This window comes from Xiphophorus maculatus, chromosome 12 (genome assembly GCF_002775205.1).
Source record: "Xiphophorus maculatus strain JP 163 A chromosome 12, X_maculatus-5.0-male, whole genome shotgun sequence".
NCBI lineage: Eukaryota > Metazoa > Chordata > Actinopteri > Cyprinodontiformes > Poeciliidae > Xiphophorus > Xiphophorus maculatus.
The window spans coordinates 385,918-404,303 of NC_036454.1; the positions used below are offsets into that span (position 1 = coordinate 385,918).

At 38.0% G+C, this 18,386-nt stretch overlaps 1 protein-coding gene across 1 annotated transcript in view; it reads left to right on the forward strand.

The window, feature by feature from the left end:
• The window catches only part of ydjc (YdjC chitooligosaccharide deacetylase homolog), a 34,488-nt gene that overhangs the window by 335 nt on the left and 15,767 nt on the right, over positions 1 to 18,386 (forward strand). Inside the window, exons 2-3 of the mRNA XM_023343716.1 lie at positions 256 to 432; positions 6,595 to 6,754. Coding sequence (XP_023199484.1) covers positions 269 to 432; positions 6,595 to 6,754 — 324 coding nt within the window. The 5' untranslated portion in view covers positions 256 to 268. The remainder of the gene's footprint in view (positions 1 to 255; positions 433 to 6,594; positions 6,755 to 18,386) is intronic.

The window sequence follows — 18,386 nt, forward strand, 5'->3', positions numbered from 1 at the left end:
TATACTTTTGCACGTCATAGAGAGAATTATAGCACAAAACCTGTGAACAGAAATAAGAAAACGTATAACAGAGGAGTCAAAAGTAATCATACCATTGATTTCATAAATAGTAATATCTTTACAATAAAACAACATTAAAGACAAGCAGGTAATATCGAGGCATATAGCTAAACTAATAGGAAGAACCAACCAAATCTATTGCGTAATAGTCACCTGAATGTTACATTTAGTCTCTGTTCTGTGTATCCACCTCAGAAACTTCCAAGAAATGCCTCTGCCAAGATTATTGATGGTGATCACAGGAGACGATTTTGGCTACTGCTCCAGAAGGAACCAGGGGATTGTGGATTGCTTTTTGGCCGGAGGCATTTCCAATGTATCCCTGCTTGTTAATGCCTCGGCTGCCAAAGAGGCAGCTGGCCTGGCTGGCAGGTAGCTTGTTCCACAATATTTTTTAAGATTCTAACACAAGCATGGTTAGGCAAGATTTTAAAGATACAAACTGATTAGGAATTTAGGTTTTCTCCTACCCCTAATTTTGCTCATTTAAATAACATTTAACATCAAATTAATTTAATATTTAGCTAACATTACTTACATTTTCATTAATTAATGCTCTTAATTCTTACTAAATGCACATTGAACTTTGAAGTGGCTTTATGTCGGAGTCTGTGGTGACCAGTTCATGTGTGAAGGTGATATCTCACAAGCTCCTTGAATCATTCAATAGTAAATATGAGCTAGAGGAATCCTGGCATTGGCATCTTAAAATATTCTCTAGCAATCAGGGGAAAAAAATCCCCTGATTTAGTTCAGGGGATCTCAGAGCTGATCCCCTGAACTAAAAATAAAACAAACATCTCTCCTCCTTCTCAAACAATGGACCTTCCCAGTAAGGTAAATTGGAAACACCAGGTCCTAGGCATCACTGCTCATGGGCGCGCCTCCATGGCAACACATGACCTCAAAGGAAAGAGAGGATGATCAAAACAAAATATTAAATAAAGCAACAATACAGGGTGCACAAAAAACAACAACACCTGTTGAGGGGGTAAATCCCTCGCAACTACAATTCTAATGATGTTGGGATGTTGTGTAAAAAGAAAAACAGACTCAAAAACATCTTCTTCCTAAAAGCAATTAACACCCTCAACGCTCACATGCACTATTTATGAGGTGGTTTTATGTGTGTATGAATGAATATATAAATTTAGCTGATTTAATATTGTAAATAACGTCATCACATTTATGTTTATTTGTTTGCGCTGCTGGAGCTGACTTTAATCTCATTGTGCCAACAATAAATTCTAATTCCAAAACATAAATAAAAGCAGAATCATTTTCAACCTATACTTAGTTGAATTCACTGTAAAGACAAGATATTTAATTTTCAAATGTGTTTTTTTTTTGTTGTTGTTGTAAATATTCACTTTTTTGGATTTTGTTACCTGCAACACGTTCCGAAAAAGTTGGGACAGGGCCATGCTTACCACTTTGTTACATTACCTTTCCTTTTAACAACATTCTGTTTGCTTCAAGTTTAAGCTTAATTGTTGGAGCTTCATATGTGAATTTCTTTCCCATTTTTGATTGATGTGCGACTTTTGTTGCTCAGCAATTTAGGGTCACTGTTGTTATATTTTGTGCTTCATAATGCGCCATACCTTTTAAATAGGAGACAGGTCCGGACTGCAGACAGGCCAGTCTAGTACCTGCACTCTTTTACTATTGTTGTGGAAATTTTCCTTTAACAAAGAGTGAGGCAAAATTGTTTCAAGAACCAGAGAAAGAATATATTCTTAATTGGTATTGGAAAGGCTTTACAGCGTTCGAAGTCTCTGCTCACTGAATCCAGTCAGGAGAAAGAGCCTGGAGCAGAACACAGCTTACAGTTTTATAGGGAGAGGTTTATAACATTCACATAGTTTGATAATCTACTTGGTTACAGAACAGACAGCGAGCGCACATCTTCTTTCACTAGGAGCCATGAGAGATAAAAAACAATTCAATGACTTCATGGTAATGTTAAGGCCAGAGAAACTAAACTCCTTCAGAAGTCTTTTTCATGAGCTCAAGCATCACACAAGAATCATAATACTGCTATGCTTAGATTCAGCTAATAATCATATTACCCATAAAATTTTCCCAGGCCATGCTGTTGTAATTTAATACATACAGAATGTGGTTTGGCATTGTCTTGCTGGAATAACCAGGGATCCTTAAAAAGGATGGCAGCTTATGTAGCTCCAGAACCTGTGTGGTCCTGTTTGGTATGTGTGGCTCGGTGTGACTGTGCGTTAGTGGAGTGGGGATTCAGCCTGTGGAGGAACTGTCACACCTCAACATCATGCAGCATGCTGTTTTTTCTTTTTTTGTTGCAGCGCCACAGAGTTGCTTGGTGCCCCGCCAAGATCAGGACAGCCCATTCCTTAAAACTGCCAATTGAGTCTGTGTGGCGCTTATTAACAATTCAGCAGTTGGAAAATGGAAAACCTTGGTCTCTACTAGCGCCTCATAAATTAAATCTATTTCTTTGTCCCTCTGCATCCAATAGAGAGATGTGCAGAGCAACTGATTTAGCTCGTCATGCAGGGCTGGTCCAATGTGGTATAGGGCAGGGGGGGAAATTAAAACTTTCATGCTTTTATACACCTGAATTTTTTGTGTGTGCCACACCTTTATAAATTTGTCCTTACACCAAGTTTTAGTGTTGCGCACACTTTTATACATAAGGTCCTAAAAGTTTTTGTCTTATTTGATGTATATGCTGATATACAGTATGTAGGCCTGTGCGATAAACGATAAATCAATTAATCGTACGATAAATTAAAACTATCGACGTCATTTTAATTATCGGCATTATCGTCTCTTCTGGCCTTTTTCTCTTTCTGTTGATGACACTGAATGAAAAAAGGCTCAACTCCGATGCTCTCCACTGACCCTCCTTCCTCGTTTCCTTAGTGATTCCACTAAGGAAAGCGCACACTAGCGCACACTATGATCTTAGAGCTGTCGGCCGATTGTCGCCCATTTTCAAAACCTGACAGACCACACATTAGCTGACAGAAATCTTAGGTATAAAGGTTCAATCGGTTCGTTCCTGCCGTGTGGTGTCCAACAATGGCTACAAGTCCAGTGAACTAATTTTAAAACCAGGCATTAATCAATGCTTTACTACAGTCTACCTGCAATGCATGTGGCTAGTGTCAGCGTAAAGTCCTGACTGAATGAAAATCATTAGAACCTATTTACGTCACGTTAACGAAGAACAGCTGAAAAGTTACCAGGTTTATCAACTGGTAGCAACATTATCATTTCGGTAGTAATTTCGCTCCAACTCCTCCCCTTGTCATTTCTATATTCTTTGCACGAAATGATGAATAAACATTAATGTTGTTTCCACATATCATCTCCGATGGGTTGCGCCGTGTCAGCTGTTTGGGATTCCCCTCCGTAATTTCCCCTCAGAAAGCGCGGAGGAGAATCCGCGCTTTCTGATTGGCTACCTGTCACATTCAACAGGCTGCGTTAAGCTCCCAGTCGGGGAAAACCCCTGATTTAGATCGGAGCGGCAACGACGATCTACCGTAACACACCACACACTACAGGATGATCGGTTACGAAATCGCAAGAAACAATCTTAGAGAACGCCCAACGTTCTAAGATTGTCATAAGGGGAAAAATAGGAGCAAAAAATCATGTAGTGTGAACTATTGCATCAGGTAGTCGATGTGCCCGTCTTCTCTATTTAAATCTAATTATTACTGAAGGGCAACATAATATACACACTTCATAATCTGCAGTCTTTAGGTTGAATGCAGTATTTATTTCCACTTTGGCTTTATGTTGTTTAGTATTTATTCAAGTCCATTTTTTGTTAATGGAGACTGAGAATCCATTTTGTTTTTGGTTGTTTTGTTTATTTTGTTTATCAGTTCCAGTGTTAAGTGTTCCTTTGAAAATAAAGTGTATCTATCTTTGGCAAGAAATCACATGCATTATTACGTCATTTCCATTAAATCAGTGTAAAAAGGTCTTCAAACAATATTATCGTTTGTCGCAATAATTTTTGAGGCAATTAATCGCTCAGCAAATTTTTTTATCGTGACAGGCCTAGACATATATATCTGACTATGATTAAGTCAGTGCCTCACCAGCTATGAACCTCACCACACACTATATATATATATATATATATATATTTACTTTTTGCATTGACACAATGCATATTAAATGCTTTGTCTACTTAAAGACAAGTAAAGTTGCTGTGCAGCCACACTGCGATCACAACAATTTGTCCCATGAAGCTTGGGCAACCAAAACATGAGTTTTGGCTCTAAAAGAGCTGATATGGCGCTCATTAAAAACTCAACAGACACTTAAAAGAAGAGATTCTAAAGCCACATAGATTAAATCTACAATCAGCTGCAGAGATGCTCAGTGCAGCGGGTCTAGCTCATTATATAGGGCTTTTCCAATGTTGAATTAGGCCTTGAGCCTAATTTGACTTAGGGGCCCCTCTTGATGTTAAGAACATCAGTACCACTAACAGTATTTCACCATGGATTTAGTGAAATCTGGGAGAGGAGCCTAGTTTAATTGGCAAAGTTTAAAAGCAGCCAGGGATAATTGTAGTTTACTAAGATGTATTTATGAACAGTTAAAACTCAAAGATTAAACTGAGAGCATCAGATTGTAGCTACAATCTAACTATGAAGATTGTTCTCTAAACTTTTGCAAAGCAAATTTGCCAGCTCCTTAAAATCTTAAATTTAAATGTTAAACATTTTAATATCTTTTAATTTATCTATGCTGAAACCATTGAATCAAATTTAGCTTCATTAATATTCTCTAAGTTCATATAATTAACATATCCATCCATCCATCCATTTTTTGTACACTCTTGTCCCTAGTGGGGTCACAAGGTGAGGGGTGCTGGTGCCTATCTCCAGCGAACGTTTCGGATGAGAGGCAGGGTACACCCTGGACAGGTCGCCAATCTGTCAACCTACTAGCATATAATTTAGTAATATTTTATGTTTCCTGTCAACTTAACATCTTTGGTAACACTTTATTTGATGAGTTGTGAATAAGACTGTCATAACAATGTCATAAATATGACATAACACCTGTCATGAACATGAGTAAGTCTTCATGAGTATTTATAACTGTTGTCATAAAGTGTCATTCGGTAAATTATGACACTTTTAATACAAAGTTGACATTATTCAAAATGTCTTTGTTATGACTTAACTTTAAAAATTGTGTAGCTTTATGTTATTAAAGCTAAAGTTTAATCAGTAATACTTTTATAACAAATTTATGTCAGATCATGATTTCTTGATTAATGTCAAGTTGTCATAACAAAGACATTTTGAATAATGTCAACTTTGTGTTAAAGTTGACATAGGGTTAACTCGGTAAGTCATTCGGTCATGATTTACCGAATTACACTTTATGACAACAGTTATAAATATTCATGAAGACTTACTCATGTTCATAACAGGTGTTATGTCATGTTCATGACAGTGTTATGACAGTGTTATTCACAACCCGTCAAATAAAGTTTTAGCACATCTTTTAATACAAAACCCTGGAGGACTGCCTCGGTGCCCCGACCACCAGGCTTAGCAAGTTTTCTGGAGGAAACCCAGCTATTGCATTCAGTTTGGAAGGTTTTACAAAATATTCCCAAAGGAAGGCTAAAAACAAAGGCAAGTCTGTCATGAGGTGCGGTGTGAGGTGGAGGTGACTCAGACGCTTGTAGACCCAGGTAAGATGAGTAATGAAGGTTTAATGTTAAAATAATCCAGAATACACAGTCCAAACACCTGGCAGCACGGCTGAGCGGAAGCCAAGGCTCAACGCCGGTAGCAACAGGTAACTGAAGGACAGGAAGACAGACTGGTGCATACGACAGAGACTAGACGCCAAATGAGACGAGGACCCGACAGAGACACAGGTGACACTAAATACACAGGAGGTAATCAGGGAATGAGACACACCTTGGAACTAATCAAGGGGAGACAGGACAACATGGAGACTCAGACACAGAGAACCCGAAATAAATACACAGAAAAACACAGATCACAACACAGTCAATAATTAGCGCTCTCTTGAAATTACTGAAATATGCATACCATATATTGCTCAGCCACTGGGGATTTTAAAAAGGTGAAAGTACAAATTGAATTTGAATTGTTCTTATATAGCAACATTTTGGTCTTTTTATTTAGGTCTTTGCTTTCAACCGTCCATAATTTTTGGATTTTTATGCTATTTCTTCATATTTCTTTGATGTATTTTGCTAAAGTTATGTGTCTGACTTGTAAAGTACTTAAGTAAAACAGAGTTGTTTTAAACAAAATGTACTAGCAAAGTTGGTATTAATCTTGATAGAGATGCTTATGTCTGTTCATTTTTATTATGTAGAAACACCAAATGAAGTCTCAGGAAACCTTACAGAAGACCATTAAGATATTAAAGAAAATGCACAGTTTTCTTTAAATTGTGCATTTTTATCTTATGTTATTCACATAAGGTGAATAACTGTTCTTCTCATCTTAATTCTTTTAATTTGATCTCTTAAATTAGACACAAAATCCCCATTGGCCTCCATGCCAACCTGTCTGAGGGCACCCCTGTGTATCAGCACCTCCAGCAGATTTCCACACTGGTTAACCCTCAAGGCTTCTTCCATGGAAAGATGGGTTTTCGCCAGGCCTTGGAGAAAGGCCAGCTCAGCATGAACCAGGTACAAATGAAAAGGCCTAATTTTTTGTTTTATTATTTGACATTTTATTTATTTTATTATTTATTCTTCGCACTGAAATATTGGTTCTCTTGCCCTCAGAAATTAGTGCTTGGATGGGATTATACATTTGATCTTAAAGAGTACTGCAAATAGAATAGAAAATGTATTTATTTGTTGTTCCATGGGGAAATTTAGCTTTGCATGATTGACTTGATTAAGTCAGATCTGCATATGGTATCATGGGTCCTGCTTCTCTTTGTTTTTAGTTGTTTCACAAATCATTGGGCTTTTTGAGGCACAGCGGCTTCATGAAGTGCACGGTGTTCATGCCTGCGGTAAACAATAGGAACATATTTTCCATATATGAGTAATTAAAAAAACAAACAATTGCATATATAAAAGTAAGAAAACAAAGAGAAAACCCAAAAGTGCAGGAGGTTTTACAATGATATTTTAATTTTCAGGTTTTTAAATTGAACAACGCTCAAGACCTTGGACTTGACACAGCAGATTTTTATGTTTGCTTATGATTGTTGATGCTTATAGTTTTTAAAAAGGTGTGAAAGGAATTAAGGTAGCAACATTATCATTTCGAGAGGGGGTCTGGATGCCTGAATACCTTTTTCAGGAATACTCTACTATTATAAAGACAGTCACAAAGTCGGCCTTCTATCACCTGAAGAACATTTCCAGGATTAAAGGACTAATGTCTCAGCCAGATCTATAGAAACTAATTGATGCATTTATCTTCAGTTGTATTGATTATTGCAACAGCATCTTCACAGGTCTGTCCAACAAATCAATCAAACAGCTGCAGCTGATCCAGAACGCTGCTGCTCGCGTTCTCACTAAAACCAGGAAGATAGAGCACATAACACCAGTTTTAAAGTCCCTCCACTGGCTCCCTGTAGCTCAGAGAATAGACTTTAAAATACTGTTGTTAGTTTATAAATCACTGAACGGCTTAGCACCACAATACATTAAAGATCTGCTGTTGTTGTATCAACCTTCCAGACCTCTTAGGTCTTCAGGTTCTGGTCTGCTCTGCATCCCCAGAACCAGAACCAAACGAAGGAAAGCAGCTTTCAGCATCTATGCACCACAAATTTGGAACAAACTTCCAGAAAACTGTAAAACAGCTGAAACACCGACTTCTTTTAAATCTCAGCTAAAAACCCACCTGTTTAGGATTGTATTTGAAATGTAATCAATTACAAATTTAATGATGGAACTTTACTTAATGTCATGTTTTGATTGTTGATTCTATGTTGAAATTGCACAAAAATCTGTGAGGGACTGCGGAGTCCCAGAGCGAAATTCCATGAGAGGTGTATGGAGCCCCGTGCAGGAAGAAAAACAGCGAGTGACTGAGGGTCACTGCGCGTAACACAAACCCTGTAAATTCTAGACACTAACAGGTACCATAGAATTGCACAAAAATCCGTGAGGGACGGCAGAGTCTCTGCTCGAAATTCCGTGAAAGAGGTGTACGGAGCCTGGTTCCAGAAGCCCATTAAAATGCTGTCTACATCGTTTTAAACTGTGGGATTGTGAGCGTGAGTGGGAATAAAAATAGCAATAGGTATTTTGTTCCATGGAAATTATGAATGTTATTAAAAACCTCAAAAACAACAAATCCCCGGGGACAGATGGGCTGCCAGGGGAATTCTACAAAACATTTAGGGAAGAACTAACGCCAGTATTATGTAAGGTATTCAACTATGCACTAACGGAGGGGGACCCCCCTAAATCATGGTCTGAAGCCATTATATCGGTAATCTATAAAGAAGGTAAAGACCCAACTATGTGTGAAGGCTATAGACCCGTGAGCTTATTATGCAACGATTTAAAAATACTAACAAGTATAATGGCAAAAAGAATGGAAAAATATATAGCTCAATTGATTAAACCAGACCAAATGGGATTTATTCCGGGGAGGCAGGGAACAAACAATATCAGAAGAATATTAAATGTAATGTCATATACAAAATTTAAATCACAATCCTCCCTTTTAATTAGTTTAGATGCCCAAAAGACTTTTGACAGGGTAAAATGGAGTTTTCTATACCAGACATTATTGAGATTTGGATTTTCACAGCAATTTGTTAAATGGGTGAAAGTAATCTATAAAAATCCAAAATCCTGAACTGTTCAGAATTTTTTGATCTCAAGAGAGGAGTTAGACAGGGGGACTGTCTAAGCCACATGTGTCAAACTCAAGGCCCGCGGGCCACATGTGGCCCGCTACGTCATTTTATGTGGCCCTCTCCCCCCCACCACCGTTTTACAGCCCTATTGATTGACTTAAAATAGGTTTTGAGCACGAATTGACTACAAACTACATCTCCCATAATGGCTTCAGATTCTTACCAGCCAACATTACGGCTTCTCGCCACTAGAGTGCAGCAGTCACCTCAAGCTGATTATTAATTTTCCCAGCGAATAAAACTGAAACATCGACAAGCTAACAAGCTAAAGAGCGAAGTTCCGTGACGTTTGAGGACTTTTACCGTCTCCTGCCCCCTGATTTGATGCCACAGCTTCGGCTTCATGCAGCTCGTGTTTTGTCCATGTTTGGAAGCACCTATCTGTGCGAACAGATGTTTTCAATAATGAATTTAAACAAGACCAAGACCAGATCGCGCATTACTGACGAAAACCTACACGCCATTTTGCGGATTGCCACAGAATAGAACTAAAACCAGACATGGACGAACTGACCAGGGGAAAACATCGGTTTTCCCCTGGTCAAGCACAACAAGCACGAACAAACTAAATTTAAATAGAATGAATGTAAAACCAAAACTCAGTATACTGAAATATGCATATAGTTTATTGATTTTGCTTGTTTTGTGTTTATTTACACAACACAACACAATGAGGATGTGTGAGTTGGTGACAGGGTGAAGAGGATCAGCTTTGTGTTCAAGGACAGGCAACATCACCTCATTGTTTTGTTCTTATGTGAAATACATGTTCGTTGTGTAAGAAATAACGAAAAAGTTTTGTGAATGAACACATTGAGAGTTAATATCAAAACTTGTTTTTATTCTTTGTCTGCTTATCTTTAAAGCAGACAAAGATTAATTTTCCCAGGGAATAAAACTGAAACATCGACAAGCTAACAAGCTAAAGAGCAAAGTTTAGCTGAGCAGTTTAAAAATACTGAGCATATTTTTAAACTGAGCAGTAATTTTGCATCCATGCAAATGTAATATTTAAAACTTGAATACATAAAATCAGTCATTTAACAATATGAGGTGTTGTTTAATTTATTTTTAACATTGTATTTTAATACATTTATGCTAGGGTTGCCCAAGTCTAGTTTTCCAGACCTATCACTCTGCAACTTTAGATGCGTTCTTTCTCTAACACACCTGGATCATTGACTCATTCATAGGCCTCTACAGAACTGAGTTGCTGCTAATGAGGGAAGTCAACTTTTTGTCTGGGGTATGTTTTAGCAGGGACGCATCTAAAAGTTGCAGTCTGGAGGACTGCACTTGGGCATTTCTGATATATACCGTCAATGTGGCCCTTTGAGGGTGGCCAATATGCTGAAGTGGCCCTTGGTGAAATTGAGTTTGACACCCCTGGTCTAAGCCCTCTACTATTCGCGGTTAATAAGAAGCAATAAGACAGAATAAACAAATCCAGGGAATAAGAGACGAGGGGGGGGGTGGAATATAAAATATCACTGTTTGCCGACAATCGATTAGTACTCCTAACAGAACCACTCCAGTCAGTACCAGCTCTACTAGAAAGCCTTAAAGAATATGGGAATATCTCTGGGTATGCGAGTAACGAAAGTAAATCAGTAGCAATGATGGTATCAGGGGAATGCCCAACACAGCTAAAGGATAAAGTAAAGTTCAAATGGACTGATAAAGGATTTAGATACTTGGGTATAATTATCACACCTCCAACTTCACAATTGTTCAAAGCAAATTATGAGAAGCTGAAGAAGGAAATTATAAAAGACCTAGGAAGATGGGAGATCCTACCACTGACCATCGGGGGGAGGGTAGAAACAGTCAGAATGAATGCATTACCAAGACTATTGTTTGTATTCCAATCACTCCCAGTTTCCATTCCTAACTCCTTTTTTAAAGAGATGGATAAAAGAATATCAAGGTTTGTATGGCAAAATAAAAAGGCAAGAATCAAATTTAAAATACTCCAATCCTCAAAGAGTAATGGAGGGTTAGGTTTACCAGAATTAAAGAACTATTATTTAGCTGCTCAACTGAGAGCCATAGCTCTATGGTTAACAAAGGATCAAGAGACAATTTGGATAGATATGGAGCAAAGATCCTGCCCAAATCTGTCCCTAGAGTCACTGCCCTTTACAACAAGGAGGGTTCAAAGAAATCTCAAAATTCAAAATTGCTGGATTAAGGAAACGATTAACATTTGGTCAAGAATAAAAAAGAAATTAAATTTTCCTGACTCAATATCAAAACATGTAAAAATAGCGAAGATTCCAGATTTTACCCCAGCTACTATGGATACAGGTTTTGAGAGATGGACAAAAGGGGGACTGGTATTTATAGCACAGCTTTTTAATGGATCAATAATGAAATCTTTTGAACAAATCCAAAGGGAATTTAATCTACAAAAAACAGATTTTTACAGATACTTGCAACTTAGACATTATCTCCAGAATCATAGTGAATGGCAAAAAATCTCAACAGATATGACCAAGACTGAAGAAATGTTATTATCAATAGTAAAAGGTGAATCAACAAAAGGCCTGATCTCAAAACTATACAAAAGCCTGCAATATGAATCCAGTGTTGATAATAAGGAAATTAAGGAGAAGTGGGAACTGGAGGCTAATATAATAATAACAGATGAAGAGTGGGAAGAAACATTTAGATCTGGACACAAATTAACTAACAGCCCAACATGGAGGGAATTTGACTGGAAGGTTAAGATGCGTTACTTTAACACCCCGGTTATCACATCTAATTATGGTAAAACATCTCGGCTTTGTTGGAGAAATTGTGGAAAGGTTGGGGGATTTTACCCATATATTTTGGGACTGTCCGAAGGTGCTCGAGTTTTGGAAGGAGGTGCAAACGGATATAAAAAATATTTTAGGTATCTATTTGGATTTGGATACATCTGTTTATATTTTAGGAATAATTACCTCGGACATGATCGACAAAAACAATAAATACTTGATCAGAATTTTGCTTATGATTGCGAAGAAATGTATAACATATGCTTGGTTGAGGCCACGGCCTCCCAATAATACAGAGATAGAATCAGAAAAGTCTACACCATGGAAAAAACAACCTCAAAACTACAACTCAAGATGGAGACCTTTGAAACAAAAGGGAGACCTATAACTAATTTCATATTGTAACCTTGACACCTCTATTTGTTTGTGTACCGTTCAAATTTATTTTGTATTATTATCTTTGTGTACTTTTATTGCTTTAGTTTGTATTCTCATTATGTCTACTGTTGTCCCTATCACTGTAATTATTGTAATGTATATATCCATGGATGTTGATGACTGTAAGTGTCTCTTAACGGGTCTGATGTCTATCTGAAGGAAATGTATCTTGGTTGGACTGTTTCCTCCATCAACATTCCCTGGAAGACTTTTGGCAGAACTGGAATTGTACGACCAGTTTGCTTGGTGTGGGTTAAATGTCTGGAATAATCTGTGTAAATAAGATGTAAATTGTGAGTTGTGACAGGGGTAGACATGTGTATGTGTTGATATAAAACAGTTTTTGAAAGTAAAAAGTAAAAAAAAAGAGCTGTTTGTAGAAAAGAATGTTGGTCCAATATTGAGTTTACCTTTTTAATTTTTTCTTCTTAATTGTCTGTGCAATAGTAATCACAAACACCCTATCCCACATACAAAAATAGCTTGGCCCATTAACACAACTTTGACACATGTTTATGAGTTTATTAAGGTGCACTGGTAAAGTATGAAATGCTAGTGGAAGAGAGGAAAATATGCAGCTTCAGTCTGGTCACTTTGATATAAAAATTTGCTGTGACTGTCACTTGAGGAAAATCCTGCAAGACACATCGATAGCCCTGCGGGTTTGCTCTCCAATTCACCGTCACCTGTCACTAGTGGCCTCAGCTCTGATGGTGTTGATAAATTTAATTTATGTTAGAGATGTGTTGTAAATTATTACCAGTGAAAGTTACAATTAAAGCACACATAGGAAAACTGGAAAACAGTGATAGTTTGTTCATTTTTTAAAAAGTAAAACAAGCACTAAAAAGTGTATGCAAGGCTACTCCATTAGGCAGTAGCCTTGTCATGAAAATGAGCATACAACTCAAGGTGCAGTTTCATGCAAATGTAATTGCTAAAAACTAGCTAATAAGCACGCTACTGCTCTGAAAGTAGCCTTATTCTTTATTAACTGACTGCATTGATGAAGCTTTGGAGTCTATGTTTTCGTCTTAAACATCTTAAAACTAATTTTTGTGACAAATAATGTGGTTTAATTAGTTGCTGTTGCTGGTGGCCCAATGCATTGTGGGATACCTTACTGGCCAAACTCCACTGCCATTCAGGTGCTGGTCATAAAATTAGAATATTGTAAAAAAGTTGATTTATGTCAGCAATTCCATTCAAAAAGTGAAACTTGTATATTATATTCATTCATTACACACAGACTGATATATTTCAATTGTTTATTTCTTTAATGTTGATGATTAAAACTGACAACTAATGAAAACCCCAAATTCAGTATCTCAGAAAATTAGAATGTTTTGGAAAGGTTTAATATTGAAGATACTAAACTTAAAGTTAATCAGCTAATTATCTCAAAACACTCAAAGGTCTTTAAAGAGGCTGGCTGTTCACAGAGCTCTGGGTCCAAAGACATTCACAGAGAGGTGAAAGAAAGGAAAAGATGTGGTAGGGAAAAAGTGTACAACTAGTCGGGATACCCACACCCTGAAGAGAATTGTGAAACAAAATCTATTTAAAAATGTGGGGAAGATTCACAAAGAGTGGACTGCAGCTGGAGTGCTACAAGAACCACCACACACAGACATATGCAAGACATGGATTTCAGCTGTTGCATTCTTTGTGTCAAGCCACTCCTGGCATCAGAAGTGTCTCACATGAGCTGAAGAGAAAAAGGACTGGACAGCTGCTCAGTGGTCCAAAGTTATGTTCTTTGATGAAAATTTTGCATTTCCTTTAGAACTCAAGGTCCTAGAGGAAGAGAGCAGAGGCACAGAATCCATGTTGCTTGAGGTCCATTCAAAGTTTCCCCAGTCAGTGACGGTTTGGGTGCCATGTCATCTGCTGGTGTTGGTCAACTGTGTTTTCTGGGGCTCAAGGTCAACACAGCCACCTAACCCTACCCCTCCAGGAAGTTTTAGAGCATTTCATGCTTCCTGCTGCTGACCAGCTTTATGGAGATGGAAATGTCATTTTCCTACAGGACTTTGCATCCACACAATGCCAAAGCTACCAGTTCCTGGTTTAAGGACCATGGCATCCCTGTTCTTAATTAGCCAGCAAATTTGTCTCAATAGAAAATCTATGGGATATTGTGAAGAGGAAGATGTGATACTCCAGACTGAAAAGCTGAAGGTCACTATCAGAGCAACCTGGGCTCACATAACATCTGAGCAGTGCCACAGACTGATGGACTCCATGCCACACTGCATTGCTTAATTACAGAATTAAGACAAAAGGAGCCCCAACTAAGTATTGAGTCCTGTACATGCTCATACTTTTCATGTTCATATTTTTCATTTGGTCATCATTCATAACTATCTTTTTTTTATTGGGGTTAAGTAATATTAAAATTTTCAGAGATGCTAAATTTGGGGTTTTATTTGTCACTAATAATCATTGACATTAAACAAAAATAAGCATTTGAAATATATCAGTTTGTGTGTAATGAATGAATATAGTAATATACAGTACATATACTGTAATATGAAGAAGTAGAAGGTAACACAAAAAGAAGAAAACTCAAGTAAAGCACTTTGCACTTGGATGTAGTATTATGAAAGTAAAGTCAAAGTTTACAAAAGCCTCAGCTTATCGAAGTGCTTCACAACAAACACATCCCAAGTAGATAAATGATAAAATACAAATAAAATTAAGTTTAGTAAAAATAAGACAATTATAAAATTGGCAAAGATACCAAAAGCTAATAATATTGATAAAAACCAAAGCAATACTTAATTTTAGCTGCAGCAATTTTCTTCCATCCTTTACCTTTTCTCTTTAACTAGGGTTGAAGTACACTCCAAAACAGAAAAAAGCACATTCATCAAAAAGGTCCTCTTTCTAAGTTAACTCAGCTCAAGCAGAGTGAGTTAGAGAGACTTTTCATCCACTTTTCCTAAGTCCAAGTAACTTACTAAAATTGAGTGTTGATTGCAATTTTAACTGATTTAAGACTATTTACTATTTTGAATTAAATACAGTGTTTGCATTTACAGTGCATAGGTGGGTTATGCTTTACCCCTGCACCACCACAGTACCACTATCTCCCACTTCACAGAATTACTAATTACATCAAATATTTGAAGTACATAATAAATACAAAAATATATAATACTAGTTCTGGAAAAGAAAGAAAACTCAAGTAAAGCATTTGTACTTGGATGTATGCAGTAAAAGATAGGGACTATAATTTGCTGGTTGAAATGTTCAAATCACTGTGGTGAGTCTGGTCAGGACTCCAAAGACACTTAGAGTGGGTTTAACTTGACCTTGCTATTTATTTCTTAATTTGACTTAACTGTGTGGTGCTAGAACAGATAAATAATAATACAGCATCAATGTCTGAGTAATCCATAAATAAATGACTGAAATAATATTACAATTATTAAATGACTGCAATATTAAATATGCAGTTTCTAAGTAATTACACCACATGACAACCCATGTACTATAGCTCTTATTAAATGTGCACGTGAACAAAGCATGCTATCAAATAAGAGTAAAAACTGCTATATTCGACTAAGTAAACAATGTTCTTAACTTCCAACGTCACTTACTTGCATTAACACACACACAAATTAAAAGCTGATTACAACAAACTCCAGACAGTGAGTTAAGTTACACAAAATCTGAACGGTAAAAAAAATATTCTGCAGCTCTTTTTTCATCTGTCCTTTTCCTTGTCTGCATGCTGCTTGCTGATCCCCTAAAGCAGTGGTTCCCAAAGTGTGGGGCGCAGTGCCATTGCAGGAGGGGTGCGGGAAGCGGTATGGATGAATGAAAAAAAAAAAAGAGTTACACAAAAGTGTTTCACTGTAAAGATGGTTTGTAGTTTGTTTTGTTGCAACCTGAAGTGTGAAATAAACTTCAGTGGAGTTTGAAAATAAAATATGTGTATAGGTTTATGTCTGGTTCAACGATGTGTGCCCTGTTGATATTTTTTTCTTTTCTTTTTTTTGGGGGGGGTGGGGGGTGTAATCCATAGGGGGGCCCAGAAAATCTTTGGGAACCACTGCGGGGGCCATGAAGAAAATCTTTGGGAACCACTGCCCTAAAGGGCCCAGTATGAAAGTTTTTTTTAGGCAGCCTTTTTCACAGCCGCCCCTGTATTTACCTGTGATTACAAACAACAAAAACAGCTGAATACAAAGAGGTGATTAATTGTCCTTGGGGAAGGCAGGCAGGCTGACAAGTCTTGCCACGGGTCCACCTAAGTGTAGCAGATCTTCTACTTGTAGACTGGCTGATTCAGTCTGCCACTTCTGGTGGGCTTGAAGTCTTGGCAGGTAAAACTTCAGGAAATTTTGCCAGAAATGGTCAGCTAGAATTTGTCTGTGCCTCCATCTCCCCCCCCCAAGAATCTCTGGGCTGTAGTAGATCACTTGCGGAAGTGAGGCATCCTGTTATCCCATGAGGAAGATAGTTGGGAGGTCACAGGGTCAGGATCCTCTACTTCAAATGAGGTGTATCTCAGGGGTTTTGAATAGAGCATCCCCTCAATTTTAGTCCAAACAGTGTGCAGCACCTCTTCAGTGATGATTTGGGCTAAAATGATGACTTGAAGAGCAGACTATAGTGAGCGAATTTCACATTCCCAGCAACCTTTAAAGTGTGGGGAACCAGGAGGGTTGAAGGTAAACTTGATTTGCTGGCAAGCTTGCTGCTCTTTAAAGTCAGGATGAAGAGCTTGAAATACGTCCTGAGCTCACGTTCTCCTCCTCTGACGTTTGTCCCCTAGTCTCAGAGAATCTCCGTGGGTTTCCCATGCCTGGCCATAAAGCGTCTCAGAGACATTAAGAATGCATCTGTGTCCATACTGGGAATCAAGTGAAGGTGGACTGCTATTGTAGTTAGACATTTAAAAACTATTCCCCACCTTTTCTTGTTACTGCTTTGAATCTTGATGGTGTACAGCCCAAAACAACACAGTACGGCTGGAGGGAGGGCTACCATCCTGGGTAGAACAGGGTGAGCTTTCCACCTCTTGCACTCAACACAATATCTCTGATGGTGGTGCACTGCTTCACGTCCACGTAACACCTGGTATCTCTGCAAACACCCTCCCCGGTCCAGGATGTTGTAGTTGCCATCATATTGTTGTATGACCAGAAACCAGACTGTAAGACGTCAAAGCAGTTGGTTATCATTAGGAAGCCATTTAACTGTTCAAACAGCTTTTTCAATAACTTTGCTGATGAATGGGAGGTTGGAGATCGGCCTGTAATTCTGCAGTAGTGATTTGTCCAGATTGTTTTTTTTTATCAGTGGTTTGACACCTGCTGATTTTAAAGCCTGAAGGAAAACACCTGATGAGAGTGACGAGTTTACTATTTGGACCAGATCATTAGCAATGATAGACAGGAACTTCTTAAAGAAATGTGTAGGTAGGATATCCAGACAGCATTAACTTGAGCTTAATTGACTTATAATTTCTTCTAGGCTTTTATAATTGGGGCCTGCCATGCAAAGCAATGGCAGGAACCTATTGCTATTCTCCCAATTCTTTATTTTTCATCCGTAACCGTTAATGCGGCTCATACCGCTGGGTGCACACCTACAAATGAGGTATCAAAACATGCAGAAAATTCACGCCATTGGAGCTATTACTTTTGGTGGGATTTGGGCTTAACGTGGCGACATAATTCACAAAAAACAACGAAAAAAAACCCCATTATAAGTCAATGGGAAAAATCCTAGAAATACCCTATTTTTGAGGATTTTCTGTGTCGTCACAAATTCACCTAGAAATGCCATTCAAATTTCATTTTGTAGATACGTCTGTGATCTCTTCGAAAGTGAAGACGGCTCGTTACGGTTTGTCCACAATTTGTCTCTAAGCGACCCAAAGTTTCTCATTTTTCCAAAAATTAGAGTGAGAGCCAGGGCCTTTAGATCTCGGCTAGAGTGAGAAATGGAGAGATTTTTTGAGCCCAAAATAATTTTGAAATCGCCATCACGTCCACAAATATCGCACGATTGGTATCAAAATCGGTCCTGACATTGATACGCCTGTCTGCTCCGGTAAAATGTTTTCGAAATTTATCTAGACCGTACGGTTTTCTGTCACGGTGCTTCAGAGCAAAGTCATGCGACAGGATTTTCTAGGCTGTCTCAGGCTCTTTCACTAACAGTTCACACCTTGGTGAGAAACTTATTTCCCATAGCAACGGAACTCAAGAG